Source organism: Macaca fascicularis, chromosome 4 (genome assembly GCF_037993035.2).
Source record: "Macaca fascicularis isolate 582-1 chromosome 4, T2T-MFA8v1.1".
Classification (NCBI taxonomy): domain Eukaryota; kingdom Metazoa; phylum Chordata; class Mammalia; order Primates; family Cercopithecidae; genus Macaca; species Macaca fascicularis.
Window position 1 is genome coordinate 172,444,723 of NC_088378.1, and position 19,386 is coordinate 172,464,108.

Genomic DNA, 19,386 nt, shown 5'->3' on the forward strand with positions numbered 1-19,386 from the left:
CATCTTTGTCTTACATATCTTTCTTCATTGCCTTTGGCTGCCCAGTGTTGGGGGTCAGAAAACGATACCCTAAAATACGTTGCTTTGACATTCTGCACGAAGGAAGCAGCCTCAAGCCCTCCCCGCAGCCCTCCTGTCTCTCCCAAAGCAGAGCGTGAGGCTGTGCGTCTGAAGTTCCCTTACCTGCAGAGAAACTAGACTGACCGAAGAAGAGCACATTTGCCTTCAGTTTCCTCCCTGAAATTTCATTAATCAGAGAAGATTAAAACTCACATCATAGAAAAAGAGACTGAAAATCAAACACTGCACCTGGAGCCCAGATGGACTTTGTCAGTTCTCAGGTCCTATTTAATTCTCAGAATTATTTATTAACTACCATCTGAGCATTGAACCCATTTATTCCCCCTAAAAATTATTTACTGCCCCTCCAAATGGCCACATTTCGCCCCTCCTCCCTTTCCCTTTGAAGAAGGGTCTGTAAGCATCTGGGCCCCACCGGTTTGAGAGGTGACCATGCTCCTGCGAGTGCCCTGTGCTGATGCACATTAAAGAAACGTGTCTGCCCTTTGCTCCTGTTACCAGCCTCGTTCATCTCCAGCAGCCCTTGAGAGGGCAGAGGGGAGGCTTTTGCTCACGGCCTCTGTAGCTCCCGTGTTTTAGAGTGAGGCTGTTAACAGCCGATTTGATTGAGTTTGTGTGTGGGCAGTTTACAGCGAGTGGCTTTTCCGTCAGGTGGTAGGAGGACAAGCGGCCCTTCCCTTTTTGCAGGGAGGACACTCAGGTGTCAGGATCTTTGGGTCTTACTTTCCTAGGACTCTTCAGTTTCTGCAGAGAATAATGCTTCAGTTGTGTGGACAGGGTGGGATTGGCAGGGGAGGCTTACACACCTCACAGTGGCGAGGGCAGGAGAAGGGAGGCAGCCCGAGGAGTGCCACGGCTTGCTGCACAGGTTCACCCCAAATCCCTGGTCAGCCTGCCCCCAGTTTCCCATACCTCTGCTGTGCTGGGGGTCTCTAAGTCCTGGTGCTCTTGCTTGGTTTCTTAAAAGACTAAACTTCTGTTCTCCTGACTGTGAAGGAGGGAGGCGGGGGCCCGGGAGTCTTACTGTTTAGTCCGTAAAGATACAGGTCACCAGCAAGTCTCACTGTTCTGCTCTGAGTCTCACCCCACCTTCTGGGGCATCTGAAACCCTGAGCACTTGAGTTCTCAGGGGTTTATTAGTAAAATATTATTATTATTATTATTATTATTTGAGACGGAGTCTCACTCTGTCACCCAGGCTAGAGTGCAGTGGCGTAATCTCGGCTCACTGCAACTTCCGCCTCCCAGGTTCAAGCAGTTCTCCTGCCTCAGCCTCCTGAGTAGCTGGGATTACAGCCATGCACCACCACGCCCGGTTAATTTTTGTATTTTTAGTAAAGACGGGGTTTCACCGCATTGGTCAGGCTAGTCTCGAACTCCCGACCTCGTGATCCGCCCTCCTTGGCCTCCCAAAGTGCTGGGATTACAGGCATGAGCCACCGCGCCCGGCAAAATTTCATTATTTATTGCTTGCCTCCTGTATGCCAGGTACTGTGCTTTCCAAGGATTATCCTATATTCTTTACAATAACCTTATGAAATGCTTTCTGTTACTAGCTCCATTTTGCATACAAGAAGAGGGAGATTTAGAACAGATTTAGTAAATGGGAGCAACAGTACTTGAACACAAGTCTACCTGGTCTCAGAAACTACACTTTTCCCTCCTCTGTTATGCTCACAACAATTAGCAAATTAATGCTTCTGCCTGTATCTACATTCTAGGTTTTGTAGAAATGTCAGTATATTGCATTGATTTGAGCATATTAAAAAAGAGTTGCACACCATATAAATACAAAAGTAAAGTGAAATCCAATACAGTTTACTAGGTCAGGAGTTCGAGACCAGCGCGGTGGCTCACGCCTGTAATCCCAGCACTTTGGGAGGCCAAGGAAGGCAGATCACGAGGTCAGGAGTTCAAGACCAGCCTGACCAATGCGGTGAAACCCTGTCTTTACTAAAAATACAAAAATTAACCGGGCGTGGTGGGAATGTAAATGTGTTTTTATTTTTATGAGTATAGTTCTCCTTTAAACAGCCCTGGGGATAGAAGAGTAGAACAGTTCCTAGTATCAATTTAGGATTCAGCAGAGGTAGTCATGGAGCTACACAGTGACATTAGTTTCTCTCTGCCCCTATGCTGGAAGGTTTTAGAACCCAGGGCTTAGCTTTCTGTTATTCTTACGTCTTTCTTGCAATACTAACCAGAGTGTCCTTAGTAACTTAATGTTCAGTAGATGTTGGCTGATTGGCTAAATGACCCCTAAACACTTCAAAACTCTGTGTTTAAGAATATTTTTTATATTTTGGTACTGACTGTCTAGCATTCTTATATTTTTAGTCAGTGCTTATCTCAGTTGGCTCTAATCCCTTTTTCTTTCTCTTTTAACAGATTACTTCTGTAACAGGATCACCAGTTTGCTCCGCAAGGCACGATGTCTCGATCACGACAACCCCCGCTTGTGACCGGCATCTCTCCAAATGAAGGGATCCCATGGACAAAGGTCACAATCAGGGGAGAAAACCTGGGGACGGGCCCCACTGACCTCATAGGTAAGGGCAGCGGCCCTGCGACGCACCGTGCTACTCGGATTCTTGTGTGGACGACGGAGACAAGGGATGTAATTTTCAAATAGTGAAGGTGATAGGACAAACATCTTTGTGGTCTCCACAGAACGCTCCAAAAAGATGAAAGAAGTATCTGGCTTTCTGATTTTTGTGTGAAAATCATTATTTTGTCAAATCTTGCCTTATATTGTCTTTCACATCCTTCAGAAGGTTTCCCAGGGCTGAGATTTGCCTCCGAATTTTCCGCAGCTTTGATGCCTTGATTGCCGAAAGAGCTGCTTTTATATTTTGCTCTCATTAGTTTTCCTTCCCTTGTCTGCCTTGTCTGTTGCTTCTCAGGGGCTCTGTGAGTTACACCTTTTCTGTTCCTTATTGCTCTTCAGAGCAAGTCTCAGCCCCATCTCCCGGTGGCACAGGCAGCAGTTGGCTCTCTTCACTCCACCTGCGGGCTTGTGTCCTCACTGTGGTCTGTGGATCCTGTCTGCAGTCCTCGCTGTGGTCTGTGGATCCTGTCTGCAGCAAGCCAACGTTTAGTTTTTAGGGTCAGTTTATGTTTTCTATCTTTTCTAGCGGAGTTTAAGCTCAAGGTCATGCATGGTTAGAACACCACACATCCGGTTGGTGTGGTGTGAATATTTTTCGATGTTGGCGTGCGTGGCACCCTTCCCCTTTCCATGATGTGGAGGCCTTTACTGATGGCCTGTTCTTGAAGCACTCAGGTCTGTCAGTGCTTCTCAGCCCTGGCTTTTCTGAATCTCCCTAGAACTTTAAAAGTAAATTATTTGGCCTATTAAGTTTCAGTCTCTAAAGATGGAGCCTAAACATTATTTTTTAAAATATACGTGGGTATTAGGGACAGCCAGGGTAGAGAGTTTTAAATACAATTTTACGGCCAGTTATGGTTACCGGCCTGTGAACTGCTCAGGTGGGTATACAGATGCGTTCCGAACGAGGAAGGCCAAGACCTGTCTACGTGCTACGGAATGTATCTTCTGGCTTCCCATATAAATTTCTTCTAGACTCAGACATTCTCTCTAATCTTTTCTGCACTGATGACGGACTTGTTGGTAAGATCCTGAAATCATGAGTTGGAACTTGCTTTTCCTGCGTTATGACTGCTGGTTGATAGATTGGTTTTTGGCCATCCAGAAAGCTCTTTAAAAAGAAAAAGTGAACGAGAGGTCAGCACTGTGTGTAGTGACTGAGTTTTGCACTGCCTAGGCAATTCTTTTTGCTGATGTTATGTCTCATTTGATATTGTTTTCTCTTTTTTTTTTTTTTTTTGAGACGGAGTCTCGCTCTGCCGCCCAGGCTGGAGTGCAGTGGCCGGATCTCAGCTCACTGCAAGCTCCGCCTCCCGGGTTCACGCCATTCTCCTGCCTCAGCCTCCTGAGTAGCTGGGACTACAGGCGCCGCCCCCTCGCCCGGCTAGTTTTTTGTATTTTTTTTAGTAGAGGCGGGGTTTCACCGTGTTAGCCAGGATGGTCTCGATCTCCTGACCTCGTGATCTGCCCGCCTCGGCCTCCCAAAGTGCTGGGATTACAGGCTTGAGCCACCGCGCCCGGCCTGATATTGTTTTCTCTTAACTGTGACCGACATCTCTCCAAATGAAGGGATACCATGGACAAAGGTCACAATCAGGGGAGAAAACCTGGGTAGTTTTTGATTGTTTAGTAAACATCACTTCAATTTATTCCTGCAAAAGTAGTCTTATCTAATCCTATGCCTTGGTTTTTGATAAAGCTCATTCCAGATGTTTCTTTACCTAAGTGGAAAAATCCCCAAAATGTATGGAAATCTACTCATGCGGGTGGGGGTTCTGTCCAGGATTTTTGCTGGCAGTCATTGTGAGCTCCAAACATGACAATGGTCCAGGTAAATTTTAATCTTGTTTTAGCTTCAGGCAATGCTGTTCTTATTTGACTAGGCGTGTATTACTTTTCTTTTTGTTGTTTTTCGTTTTGAGATGGAGTCTCTCGCTCTGTCACCAGGCTAGAGTGCCGTGGTGTGATCTTGGCTGACTGCAACCTCCACCTCCTGGGTTCAAGCGATTCTCCTGCCTCAGCCTCCCGAGTAGCTGGGACTACAGGCGCCTGCCACCACACCCAGCTAATTTTTGTATTTTTAGTAGAGTTGGGGTTTTACCATGTTGACCAGCATGGTCGCCGTCTCTTGACCTAGTGATCTGCCTGCCTTGGCCTCCCAAAATGCTGGGATTACAGGCATGCCTCACCTTGCCTGACCCATGTATTACTTTTCTAAACCATGCCAGTTCAGCTTTCAACCGGCCTTATATATTGCCAAGAAACCATTTTTTAAAAAAGCAAACTTAACCTGCTAAATAATTTAAGCGTTTTTAGCTCAGATGATATCTATACTAGCCAGGCAAAGCACTATAAAAAGTACTTTACTTGGGATTCTATGAGTTACTTTTTTTCCCCTAAAAGGTGCTATTATATTTCATGAAGCAGATTTCTTGCATAACGTAGGAAAAATGTGCTTAATAAATCAAGAAATAGGTCTTGTGATCTTTTTTCATAACATTTAAAATGATCTACTTGGATCTATGTTTAAATTATTTACTGATTATTCATTTTTTTTGGAGTAAAAATGCATAACAGATATTAAATCAGAGGAATCGTGAAAGCAGCTGAGACCCAAAGAATAAACTATTGTTCTAGGGGCACTTCTGTGCCCACGTGTACCTTCATGCATATCATTCAGGTTTGCTAATGTGAACGTTTTTTAATACTTTATATCTGAAGTTTGCTCTTATTCCTCAGTTTTAATCATAAGGTAGTTCTCTAGCAAGGAAATTTCATTAGGGATGACTTTTTTCTTTTAATGAAGATACTATTTGTATTTTTACATTGCTCCCTGACATTAATTGTTGGGTTATTCTTCATTCTGAAGTGAGTTAATGTTTAAAAATCACAAAAATCTGATATTAAAATACTTAAAAATATTAAGTTTTCTGTTGACCTGGAATGATACCAAAATATCTACTGTCGAGAATTAAGCAGGTTACAAATTAAACATTTGTTTAAAAAACATACAGACTGGTTTTTATATGCACAAAATCACTTGAGCAAGTGAACGTTGACATGTTAGCAGTATATTTCTCTTGCGAGGTGGAGTTTGGAGAGGCTTTTAGTCTCTTAAGTTATTTAAGTTTTTCATAACAAAAATTATTAGAAAAAATATCAAAGACATGCCATCCAATTATTTTGAAAACAATAATTTTGAATAATGAATACATTTAAAAATGTGTTATTATAATTAATATATACCAATAGAAACCATAGTCCCAAAGAAACCATTAAATGCCATTATTGGAAAAACAAAGTTGCAGACATTAGTGAATTACAGGTATTTTAGAGAAACCCCTAAAATTCATTATTTCAAGCAATGTATCTTTAAAGCATAGCTGCTTTTATCCCTTTGTGGTTTAACAGCCTTTACTAAATAGTTCTTTACGTCAGAACGAAAGATGGTTTGACTTTGTCCCTCCGTTTTAAAAGTCAGATTTGGCATTACTCGAGGTATTTCTGGTATCTGAAAAAAAGCCAAAAGAAAACGTTGCAATTGCTAAACCTTACTGCTGAGCATTATTGAAAATTAGATAATGAGAAAAGAAAGTGTGAAGTGTCTGCGGGGCACGGTGGCTCACGCCTGTAATCCCGGCACTTTGGGAGGCCAAGGCAGGTGGATCACTTGAGGGCAGGAGTTCGAGACCAGCCTGACCAACATGACGAAACCGTGTCTCAAAAAAAATATAAAAACAAAAACACAACAAAACAAAAAACTAGCCAGTCGTGGTGGTGACGCTTACCTGTAGTCCCAGCTCCTTGGGAGGCTGAGGCTGGACAATGGCTTGAGCGTGGGAGGTGGAGGTTGCAATGAGCCAAGATCACGCCACTGCATTCCAGCCTGGGCAACAGAGCAAGACCCCGTCTCAAAAAAAAAAAAGAAAACGTCAAGTGTCTGTGTCTTGTGTCTGTGTCTGTGTCTGTGCCACATACATTCTGGTTTCTTCCCTCCATAAATATTAATTCCACTGGTCTCTGCTTTGTGGAAACAGAAAATTTAAAGGAAGTAAGTTGGAAGGCCGGCTGGCCCTGTGGTGCCGTGCTGGTACCTGTCCCGGGGTGTGAGTTGGAAGGCTGGCTGGCCCTGTGGTGCCTGTTCCGGGGTGTGAGTTGGAAGGCCGGCTGGCCCTGTGGTGCCGTGCTGGTACCCCCCGGGGTGTGAGTTGGAAGGCCGGCTGGCCCTGTGGTGCCGTGCTGGTACCTGTCCCGGGGTATAAGTTGGAAGGCCGGCTGGCCCTGTGGTGCCATGCTGGTACCTGTTCCGGGGTGTGAGTTGGAAGGCCGGCTGGCCCTGTGGTGCCGTGCTGGTACCCCCCGGGGTGTGTGCCTTATTCACTCCGTCTTTCGGTGCCTCTCGGTTCGGTTATTACCTAAATTTTGTTTCACGTGGTATGAGGGAGGTGACATCATGAGTTGACGTTTTGGGAGTGGAGGCTCCGTAAGAGCAGAATGTAGTGTAGCGACAGTTTCATTAGAAAAACACTAGGGCAGGAGGAACTAGCTTGCTAGCAGCTATACACCGACGTAAAAGTGAGATAGTAATCCAGTAGTGCCTGAGCACACTTCACTAGATTACCATACTCTTGGTTATGCTTAAATAAAAAACCTACTTGAGTTCATTCTGTAATACTGTGTGTAAGTGAACACTAGAAAAAGTACGTGAAGTTTTTTCAGGAAGATGGGTGAATATAGAATGTTTTTAGAAAATGATACATAAATTTATTCATATACTTTAAAATTCTATGTTAATAACTGAGACTTCAAATAATAGCAATAGTTTCCCTTTTATTACTTCTGAAAGCATTTTAAGATTCTCGTAATCTAATCTGGAATGCCTAGAACATAGTTACTGTGATTGTTCATTTTCTAATTCTACTGATGTTTGAAGAAACTTAAATGTAGCCTAAAATAAGTCTTAAATATTAGAGAAAAAAACAGATAAGAGGAAAAGTCAATAGAGATAACAGTATCTCTGCAAATAATATTGGGTATATTCAATAATAAATGTAATTATTGAACAAGAAAATTATTGCTAGATTTTAAAAATGTAATCTACATGATTAAGGTCTTATTGTTCTTGTCTTTGGATTTTTTAATGCACATGTGCTTTTTTCAGGCTTGACAATTTGTGGACATAATTGCCTCCTGACGGCAGAATGGATGTCTGCAAGTAAAATAGTATGTCGAGTGGGACAAGCCAAAAATGACAAAGGAGACATTATTGTCACCACTAAGTCAGGTGGCAGAGGAACCTCAACAGTCTCTTTCAAGCTTCTGAAACCTGAGAAAATAGGTAAAGTCTCTCATGGGTTTATTCTAAAGAAGAAAGTAAACCTGAGTTTGTCTTTTAAGATGTAAAACTGGTGGATTCATGTAAAACTTACCTACTTGCATATCTCAACTTAGATTTAGTTTATGTTTATTTTGACAGGAGTGGAATGTTGGTTAATATTTGTATTACTTTCGGGAAGGCAGTGTGCTGAAATAACAGTTAGTGAAGCCTAAGGATGACGATCATATGAGAACTACTTTTCTAAGTTCTCAAAATCTGTTTGTTCATTCGATATACCGGTTTTGGTTCCTTGATCTTGAATATAATGACATTGCTTTGAAACTCTTAAACAAGGTTTGAGGTGGAAAATCCTGATTTGGCCAAATTAGTAATAATATATCTAAACAACATTCCCTTTTCCTTCATTTTATCCATCCTTCAAGGCCCAGATGATACATTTCCTGGCTTGGCTGCTTCTAACCCCACGTGATACTCACTCTTCTTTGAACCACATAGCACTTGATGTTTTCCTTCTTTATGCACTGACCACTTGCTGCCTTCTGTTAGCAGTGTTAGGAACTTGGTCTGAGAAGTTATGCTCTTCGAATTCTAACCTGGGCTGTCTTACCATGACTAAGTATGTAACTTTAATGCCTTGTTTCTCCATGAGCGAAAGTGGAATAATACTGGCTACCTCATAGGATTAGGTGAGTTAGAACACAAATGTCAAGTGCTTAGCCTAGTCCCTTACCCAACAAATTAATAATTTCTAATCATCTTTCTTGTAGCTATTTCTGTGCATGTCTCTTTCCCTTTTTAGAATAAGAGTAATATCAGATTCATCTTTGTGGTCCTGTAATGTCTTGCACATGGTCAGCATTTGATAAATATTTGTATAATGTAGGAATATCTGAGGCATAATTAAACCCAGCCAGTACTTCTCTTTATGAAGAAAATAAATAATTTTGCAAATTTTTTTTTTTAATTCTTAGAGCATAGAGGCTTTCTGCAGCATTGTTCTCCACAAATTCCTAGATTATTTTTATAAATAAAAATTCAAGGAATTTCAGGGAAAATTCAGAGTGGACTTTATGTATGTACATGTACGTGCATGTGTACATATATACATATATAACATTTCCATTTTGTTTACTTTCTTTAGTGTCTTCCAAAACCTGTGAAACTAAAGCAGGAACTTGTTACACAGTTTTCTAGAGGAACTTAAACATTTTGATAAAAATCTAGTATCTTATAATCTACATAGCAGATAAAGAAAACTTAGGTAAAAGTGGTAATTTTGTTATTCTAGAACACTCAGCTCAGGACCTGGCACATAGTAGGCTTAGTAAAGGTTTCTTTTTTTGTTTTTCTTTTTGTTTTGTGATAGAGTCTTGCTCTGTTGCCCAGGCCGGAGTGCATTGGCAGGATCTTGTTCTCGGCTCACTGCAACTTCCGCCTCCCAGGTTCAAGTGATTCTCCTGCCTCAGCCTCTGTAGTAGCTGGGAACAGGTGCCCGCCACCACGCCCAGCTAATTTTTGTATTTTTAGTAGAGACAGGGTTTCACCGTGTTGGTCAGGCTGGTCTTGAATTCATGACCTTGTGATTTGCCCACCTCAGCCTGCCAAAGTGCTGGGATTACAGGTGTGAGCCACTGCACCTGGCCAGTAAAGCTTTCTTGAACTGAGCTCAAGAGTGCCTGGACTCGAGCAGAACCTCTGACAAAGCCCCTGTTGCATGCTGGCAGAACCACGAGTGCTGAGAGAATGAGTGGTGGGTTCATAGCCTTGCCGCTACAGGTTGCCTGGTATTCAGACAGCCTTCCCCCATGAAGCTTTCTGACCCTCGCCTGGGGAGGCGGGCACGCTTTGTCTGTGCTCCCTGGCACTCGGCTCTTTTTCTGTTGCCCCCCAGGGCCCTGGAGGCCTAGCTGGTAAGACCTGTGCGAGGTTGAATGATAAGGAGTTCGGTCCTGTAAAGGAAGATGCTGTTTTTAGAGCTTATGTTGTCTTGTTCACAGGGTCCACACCCAGTCAGTTTTCCCTGAGTAGCCTGGTCATTTCCATTATACAAGCCCTGCCTTCCTTGAAAGGTGTTTGATATTTTATTGAATTCGCCAAATTGATTTCAGCCTAAATGGAAAAGAAGACCTGCTGCTTCTGCCATCTAGGACGTTTCCAGCACTGACAACAGTAGAAAGAATGAGAAATAGCAAGCAGTGTAAGCAGCGTAGTATTTTTGCATAACTATTCTTGAAAACATGCCAGTGTTTGTAGAGGAAAAGAAAATAAAAGATGTTTCTTGAGAGCTTTCAAGAACCATTTCAAAAACATTTGGTTTTCATTTGTAGTGAAATGTCCTTAGGTAGCTTATGGAACCCAGAGGCAGAAACTCACAGTATTAAATATAAAATCATATGTGCATAATGGTTTTTTGGCATTTGTCGTAAACCAGAAGCTTTCCACTGAGCTAACATTGAACTCAAATGTTTTGTGCTTGGGTGTCTCCCAGACGTTTTCCAAGAGTTTACATGATTTCAGAATATTCTCTTGAATAAACAGATATTATAGGTCATATTTCATCTTACTAACTTTCTGAATTTTTGTACAGATTTAATCAGCTACATTTAACAATGTTTAATTGTAGAGTTTATTATTTGTAAAATACGTTTGTTATTGCAAAACTTTTTCTAAGCAGCTTAATTTGTCTTCTCTGTTGAGTAATATACAATGAAGCCATAAGCCAAGAGGTGTTATTTTTGCCTTTTTATAGATTTTTTTAGTGCTTATAATTAAACTAGTAGTCATTTTTTTAAAATTTAGCTGTTATGTCCTCAAATCTCTTAAAAATTATCCAACTGGCATTTTGTATTAGATCTTTAAGAAGCAAGGCAATAGGCCAGACTTAGAAGGTGCCTGGGGCAGCCTTCACTTTATTAAGCACATACTCCTCATTTCTGTAGGCATTTTGGATCAGTCTGCTGTGTGGGTTGATGAAATGAATTACTACGATATGCGTACTGACAGGAACAAAGGAATCCCACCCTTGTCCTTACGTCCTGCTAACCCGCTTGGCATTGAGATTGAAAAGTGAGTACCATCTTGCTCTCAGTCTTCTTTATTTTTCAGTTCCTGAAAAGTTTTATATACTTACAGGAAAGGGACTCAAACTCCAGAAGCATCCCAGGAAGCACAATTGAAGACATCTCAGTTGTTTGGAGATGGGTGTTATTTATGAGGTCTGTTTAGCTTTGCTGCAAGTAAACTTTGCAATTAGTTAAAACTTCTGGCTAAAACTACTTTTACGTCTTTAGTGTTTTGATTTTGCATTTTGTGAAAAAGAAAAGTCTTTAGTATGTTATCTAGAGATGGTTAAGTTTAAATAGGTAGATGGCACCTGAAGTCAAAATAGAATTCGTAATCTACTGTTTTCTTGATTTTTCTAGAAGTATTTTAGAATAGTCAGGTCTAATCTGGTCTTTAATTTTGTCTATAATGTCTACCTTTCATTCTTGCTTAATCCAGACTTATTTAACTTTAATCATCAGAATTCTGCCAGGTAAATGATATCTTTCAAGATTCCTTATAACTGAATCTAGAGTTTTTTTTTCAAATTCCTAGTACAGTGTTTTAGTAACTTTTCTAAGTAGTGCCTTTCTACTTAAACAATTCACCTGACATATTAATCGCGGCTGATTTATCTTCTGGCCTTAGTGATTCTGCTTATGGAATTGTGTACTGAGTATTGCTCTGTAAACGCTCACCAAAAGTGACAGATTAGCACTGTTAATACTTTAACCATGGTTTTAGTTTAGGGTTTTCTAGGAATAGGGAAAATTCTCCAATTATCTCTGTCTCTATGGTTGAAGATTGTTAGTAATTCAGACAGCACACTTCATTTCCACCGGCTGTTCTCCAATCGTCTCTCTCTATGGTTGAAGATCATTAGTAATTCAGACAGCACGCTTCATTTCCACCGGCTGGGGTTTGCCCCTGGCCGAGGGGAGGCAGCGTGCTTGTTTTGGGAAAGTTGAAAGAGTTGAGAAAGTCTGGGGCTTAGCAGTTTCGGGTGGACTTGGACTGTTCTAGGTAACGTCTTTGAAACATTTTGGCAGTAGGGGCCATTCTAGAGCTGGTTAAGGATTCCATGCCTCCAAAATTAAGAGTTTAAAGATTGGGAAGGTTTAGAAAAGAATGGTAACAGTTGGGTGTTTATTTGAGCGTAGTTTTAAGCATGAATAGACTTGCAGTTGATAGTAAGCCCCTTTATGGGCTGCTTCAAGGCTCTGGAAAGCCAGTCTCTTTCCAACCTGCCGCAGAAGTGTGGAGCCGGAGGCCCTCTGAGCTGTTCGTCATAACCAAGCGCCAGTTTTATACATGGGCAAAAGGAATATGCAGATATACAGAATATATTTTGTATGAGACTTGGACAAAGTTATCAAAGTTAGGATTCATTCAGATGTTTACTATCATAAACATGATTTCTTCCACTTTCGTTTTGGTGTATGCCCCTCACCCCTGTTCTCTCTGCCTCCTCACACCTTCTCAGCTACCCACAAAGTGGTTTGGCCTGAACTGCCTCTAACAGCAGTGTTCTTAATAAGTTTCAGGTTAATTATTTGATAACATTGGTAATGGCAGTGAAGAATAATGGCACTGAAAGTACTTAGCTTTCTTAAAATTTTCTTCTCTGAGAGGTCATTGGGTTTTGTGTGGGGCAAAACTCTCTCAATTTGAACTTGGGCTCTGCCACTTACTAGCAATATGACATTGAGTAGGTTACTTAGCTTCCTTTTGCCTCAGTTTCCTCAGGTGTACAATGCAGTACCTGTTCCTTAGGGTCGATGTGAGGAATCAGGGAGTGAGGAGGTAAACAACTTCCGAAGAGCATAGCAAGTGCCTGAGAAGTTCCATCCTTACAGGATTCTTTGCTCTTCTTGGATATATACTATTCATTGTTCTGCCACACGGGAAAAGTTTTTTTAATGACTTAGGATTCCAGGGTACTAAAGTGTTTTAAAATTTTAAAATAACGTTATGTACGTTTATTTAATAAGTACTTCAGTGGGAATAAAATTAACAGATTTCATCTGTTACTGTACAGATGGTTACTTAAGTTTCAGAAATATTTGCTCAGCCATGGGATAAAGTAAAATATTAAAGGATAAGTTTTGAAAAAGGGAAAATCATGATTCTTACACAAATATAAAATGAATAGGTGTCAGAGCTTTTATTTAACTCATAATTAAGGAAAGAACCAGTGAGATTTAATGTTAAATCCAGCCCAAAGGAAAGTCCAGAGGTGAGTCATAACGCAACGAGAAATGCCTAAAGATGCACGACCATCACTCCGTCTTGGACGGGCCAGTGGTATCCTCACCTGACGTGCATTTCTGTGGGCAGGAGTCCCTGGCATCGCCATTAGCCCTCCACAAGCCAGCTCTGTCTTTCTAACAGAGACTCAGAATAGCCAATGAACAGGAAGACGCAGATCCTGTAGCATCAGGGAACACGGGGAGGGACCTGTAGGCCATGAACAGACACCCAGTCATCCTTCTGTCCATCTGAAAGTGTTTGGCAAAAGACTTTCAAAAGAAAGAGAGGCTAGATATAGAGATTCCAGGAGGCAAGAAAATGAAAGATGAAAGTAAGAATAGGTGTAGAAACAAAGAGAAGAAAATGCTTTTGACCAGAAAAATGCTTTTCCAGGTTCCTTTTTTTCTTTTTAGATACTGTCAAGAAAGTTGTGTTTGTCTTACTGAATTCTTTGACTTCCGTTAGAGAAATCTTATTTTAGAGAAAGATAAAAGGAAGGAAAGGCAGATTGTAAAATATTAATGTGGGTTTTATTTTGCTGATTTCCTTACTATTTTTCAGATGAAGGCTTTGGTCTTTGTGGAGGATGGTGTTGTACTCAGGTCAGGATCCATACTGTCTTTTAGTTCTGTTTATTAATGTCATTTGCAGTTTTTAAAAAAATAATTAAAAACCTAGAGAGCACCTACTTTTTGAAAATGTCAGTATTGAAGGAATAATAGGGTTTTGGTATTATTTGTTTGTGGAAACATATTTAAAAAGGTTTGAGGCTGGGCGTGGGCGTGGTGGCTCACGCCTGTAATCCCAGCGCTTTGGGAGGCCAAGGCGGGTGGATCACTTGAGGTCAGGAGTTCAAGACCAGCCCGGCCAATGTGGTGAAACCCCATCTCTACTAAAACTACAAAATCAGCTGGGCGTGGTGGCAGGCGCCTGTAATCTCAGCTACTTGGGAAGCTGAGGCACGAGAATCGCTTGAACTCAGGAGGTGGAAGTTGCAGTGAGCCGAGATCGCGCCACTGCACTCCAGCCCGGGCAACAGCGTCTGTCTCAAAAAAAAAAAAAAAAAAAAAAAAGGGTTTGAAGAATTGTGAGTGCTGGCCATTAAATGCTCCCCTGTGGTTCCAGTGAGTTATCAGATTGCGGTGGGGGGGCGGCCTTCAGGAGATAAGTCCGTTTGTGGTGATAAAGTCTCGACAGCTGACGGTCTAGTGTGCAGACTGGGAACCTGAGGGGCCCTGCAGGGTGGTGGCCGGCTCAGCTGAACGTGGCAAAGCCAGTGAGAGTAACAGTACAGTTGCCTTGTGGCTCTTTGGGGTGAGTCAGAGTTTAATAAATATTTTACTGGTGGACCCAGCGTGCATACTTTTTTCTTTCAGCCTACAAGTTTAATAACTTGGCATTTATTGGCTGTCTTTGGCTGTTAAGACCCTTCATATTCCTAAATTTGTAATTGATGTTTTTGCACACAGGGTGTCATGATACTTATAAAAATGTTACTAATTGCTCAGAAAAAATAACCACTTTGAATTGAGACTAGGATTTGCTTGTAAAAGGTCTATATTTCTGATTTACAATGGCAATTGTCACAAATATATGTGGTCTTTGCATGACTTCAGTTGTAATGATGACAAACTATTTAAACCAAAAAGGAAGGTAAAAACAGGTTCATGTTAAGTAAAAACCTTTGCTAGGCTTTGTTTCTTGAAATCAATACTCAGTTGCCTAACGAGGATATTTATGGGTGATGTGCAGGAGACAGTCTGTATATGGGAGTGGGGACAGAAAACAGGGGCTTTGTGCTGTTTTTATATGATCTCCAACTGTTTTTGTGAATTATTACCTGGGAATGGCTGTCTAGAATAGTCAGTTGTTGCACCACTAGTATCTGTTTTATTTCTACATGGGTTTCATGGGCAATGCAAACCTGATTTTCTTCTAATCGGCTTAGCTTTCAGACAGAAAAGACCAATTTCAATTTTCCCACCAAATTTAGAAGACTACATTTTAAAACAGGAAAACTGACAGCAAATTAATTCTTAATACGAGTGCAGAAGAAAAGAGCCTTAGGTGACTTTACCTTTGGAACTTGTGTAAAAACAGATGGGCAGTGAGAGTGCCTGCAAGTCCAGAAACTGGGTCAGACAAAAAAAAAAAAGAATGGAAACAAACTTATGTTACTTAATACAACAGAGTGTAAACTATATTGCTAAAAAGTTAAAGCTACAAAAAATATGTGTAGCATGCACACAAAGAACTAGCAATGCCCACTTTCATTGTCGCCTCCCCCCCCATCTTCCATCCACCAAATCAAGAAAGCGTGTTCTCTTCGATGCACACGCAGAATAAGACCACTGCAGCCAGGCCTCACTGTGGGGGCGGCGAGGGCAGTCTCAGAGCCTGACTGTGGGGGCAGCGAGGGCAGTCTCAGAGCCTGACTGTGGGGGCAGCGAGGGCGGTCAGAAGGAGCCCCGTTGATTTGCATGCTGCATGGTCATTGCTGCAGACAGTCCTCATACTGGAAAGCGAGTGCTGAGGTGTGAAGAACGTGCCGGTTTGTGTCTCTTCGCTCAGTGCACAGGCCTGGGTCTTCCCCTGACTTGGGGCTAGCTGTTTTTTAGAAGGTTTAAATCTGACCTTACACTGCCATCTAATGGAAAATATATCTGTTCAGGGTGGCGGGAATTGTCAGTGACTGAAGCTGTGTGTTTTGATTCCTCGATGAAAACATTTTGTGAGTTTACACGTGGGGTCTATGTCACTTTCAGTCTCTAACTCTGTGCTAGTGGATTTAAAATGCAGGCTTGGTTTGAATTACTCAGAACATATTTTGCTTTTCCTGATGTGTTTGAGGCAGCACTTCACTTAGAAATTGAGAGTCCAAAATCCAGTTATTCTGAACAAACATACGAGTTTTTACCGTGCTTCATGAGCTGTGTTGACATGCTACTTCTCCCTTTCCTATTGCTGTTATTAAGGACATTAGCACTTCTCTCCATTTGAAAGCAGCTCCCTTTTCACTCTCTCCTGCATTGTCGTCTTTACGGATTTGTAGTTAGGATTGTATTTCCTGTCTAAAACCCTCTGGTTCTCTGTTTGACAATAGAAGTACTAGGTTCAAATCTCGACTGTGTACATGTAACCTCTCAGAGGCCATTTCCTCATCCGGAATATGGAAATATTTAACTCAGTTATTGTCATGAGAATCAAATAATACTTAGGAAATTAGTCTGTAAGATATAAATAAGTATAAATAATAAAAATAATAGCAAATAACATTGTTGAGCATTTATCATGTGTCAGAAACTGCTACGGCTTCCACAAGCATTATCTACTCTGATCTTCAAAACATTCCTCAGAGGAATGTATTGTGATCCGTTAGTAATGGAATAACTTCTGGAGATTATTCAGGCGGATCGAGCAAACACTGAGACGGAACCCAGAGCCTGTGCCCTCAGCCGCTGCTTACGACTGCTGCCTCCCGTTGGGAGTACTGAGATGAGCTGCCTGCACTTTTGCAGCTGTGTTACCCGTGGAGCTTCATGGACTCTGGCATTGGTATTCATTTTTTGTTTTTTCCAAGTCATCTATTTCACATTTTTGAGGTGTTTGTATAAAAGATCAGTATATTTAGGCTTGTATTTTGCAATAGAACATTGAATCAGAATGCCTTCACCTGCAAGTAAGAGAAAATGAAGACATTTGATTTAAACAAAAATGCAATCTACTTTTTCATAATACACAATATTCACTGATGGTAGACTCCACAGGTTGGTTGAGTCAGTAACTCAGTCATGTCACCGAGATGTGAGGAGCCTGAGTTTGCTGGCTGTTCTGTTGCCTTTAGCATAAAACACGTTTCCTTAGCAATTCCTGTGGTTGAAGCTGGACATAATGATGTTCTCAGGCAGAAAGATGCTCTCTCTTCTTGGTTTCCCTTCTTGAAAGTACGGAGACCTTTCCCAGACGTGCTCCAGCAGACCGTTCCTCAGGCATCACCGTCCAAGAACAAGGTCGCCCAGTCAGGAGCGGGGAAATACGACAAGTGTGGCTTATGGTGGTCCATCTCCCCCAGTTAAGGGGCAGGTGGGGGCTGTGTTCCAGCAGAGAGGGTCCAGGGTGACTGGTGGGTCACAGCCAACGGTGTCCACTATACACGGGCTCTGGGTGTCCGGGCAAGGTTCGTCCTGGCCTTAATTGTGTGATTCGGGGAAGATTATTTGACATCTCTGTGTTAGAATTTCACCATCTTGAAAATAATGTCTGTCTTGTTCTTGTAAGTCTGATTTCTGCTGTAAGTCTCAATACATGTCTTCCAATTAAGATCAGCGAAAGAGTTTTAGTGTCTTCAGTAAGAACTCTCAGAATCATCAGCTCCGTCTTAGGGGAGGTGGCATTTTGACCAAGAGATGTAGTGCTTTTCAAATTCTACCTGGCCCGCTTTAGGGGCCTTAAGGACTGATGCGTGCAGGGAGTGGCTGGCGGGCGGGCGGGGCTCGAGTCTCAGCGTCCCGCTCCGGGATCGTGGGCCTCCCTGCTCACTCCAGTGCGGAAGCCGAGTCTCAGGCTCTGCCTCCCGTGTCCTCCCAGCAGCCCGTGGTGCACGGGATGTTCGTGGCTGAAGAGCTGGGAGTGCGGGGCCAGTGGGGACCTCGCCAGACCCACTGCTTTCTCGCCAGGGGCCCCACTGCTAGGGACTGACTAGACCCATCCCTGCTCCTTCTGAGGATGAGGGAGATGGGGACTCCTGGGGGGCGGGAGAGTTTCTTAAAATCTTAATCCCTCTCCTGGAGCCCTCCGCTAGACGTCAGGCCTTTATATTATGATATAGCTGAGAGCAGTTTAGATTTGTAAAAATAACAATTGAGTAATGCATTGTAAGTGAGGTGTTACCAGAGTTTAAGTGTCAGGGGAATTTTAAAAACGGAGTACTGAATGGAAAGCTCTGAGCTGCTGGTTCACGTTGTGCAGCACCGTCAGTACCACCGGTGTGAGCTGTTGGTTCACGTTGTGCAGCACCGTCAGTACCACCAGTGTAAGCTGCTGGTTCACGTTGTGCAGCACCATCAGTACCACCGGTGTGAGCTGCTGGTTCACGTTGTGCAGCACCGTCAGTACCACCGGTGTGAGCTGCTGGTTCAGGTTGTGCAGCACCGTCAGTACCACCGGTGTAAGCTGCTGGTTCAGGTTGTGCAGCACCGTCAGTACCACCGGTGTGAGCTGCTGGTTCAGGTTGTACAGCACCGTCAGTACCACCAGTGTGAGCGTTGTAACTGTTTAGGACAGAGCCCTTTTCTATGTGTGCTGTGTGCATTCTACTTTTTAAAAAAAATTTATTTTGGCTATACACGTGGAGTATGATTTAGCTGCCAGACCCAAGGGGACTCTGTGTTCTTAACTGTTTCTCCAGGGTGTGCAGCTGCTGTATTTTTGAGTTTTGTGTCTGCATTTTATACTTTCTTGGCCTACTTGCTACCATTGTATCTATCACAGATCCTTTCTTCACATTGTCAGCTCTTAACACTAGCAACCTCCGTTCATTCCCTGTTTGCTTTTGGGCAGAGAAACACCAAGGCACGGGGAAGTTCCACAGGTGTGGGGAAGGGGCACAGAAGCTGTCTGACTTCTCAGCCTTCTTTCGTTTCTTTTTTCTCAGCTGTGTCCTTATGTTACTTGGAATTCATTCCTGCTAGATGAGGCTTTCTTGTACTAAAATTATGTGTGAAGACTGTTGTTAGTAGGAATTTAGTTGATATCAGTAGTGCATTTTGATTCTGTTCAGACCATTTAACTCTCTGACCAAGTGAAGCATGAGACACCACGTTGAATGGCCGTGTCTAGAAGGAAGGTTGACAGAAACATGGTCTGCAGCCACCGTGACTTCTCCTGCCCACGACGACACGCCCTACTGATTGGTCATGTCGTTCTTTGTAGCCGAGTGGAGACGAAGCCGTGATCCCGCACGCCGTCTTCCAGGCAGATGCTGCTGCCGGTTAGAGCAGGACTGCAGAAGGAGGCACTTCTGGGTCACCGAGCCGGGGTTCCGCATGTCACAGCTTAGCCTAAGCCT

The 19,386-nt window shown here is 42.6% G+C and overlaps 1 protein-coding gene across 16 annotated transcripts in view; it reads left to right on the forward strand.

Annotated features, from left to right (window-relative positions):
- The window catches only part of EXOC2 (exocyst complex component 2), a 207,783-nt gene that overhangs the window by 53,128 nt on the left and 135,269 nt on the right, over window positions 1-19,386 (forward strand). For 10 of the 16 annotated variants that reach the window (XR_012434340.1, XM_074038950.1, XM_074038955.1 and 7 more), the window contains 3 exons: window positions 2,470-2,630; window positions 7,851-8,027; window positions 10,967-11,093. Coding sequence is in view for 14 of the 16 variants with exons in the window: in XM_074038950.1 (XP_073895051.1) it covers window positions 2,513-2,630; window positions 7,851-8,027; window positions 10,967-11,093 (422 nt within the window). In the remaining 2 variants the exon portion in view is untranslated. Of the gene's footprint in view, window positions 1-2,469; window positions 2,631-7,850; window positions 8,028-10,966; window positions 11,094-11,143; window positions 11,243-19,386 lie in introns of all 16 variants that reach the window. The other 6 variants (XM_065544513.1, XM_065544515.1, XM_065544511.1 and 3 more) reach the window with 1 other exon arrangement.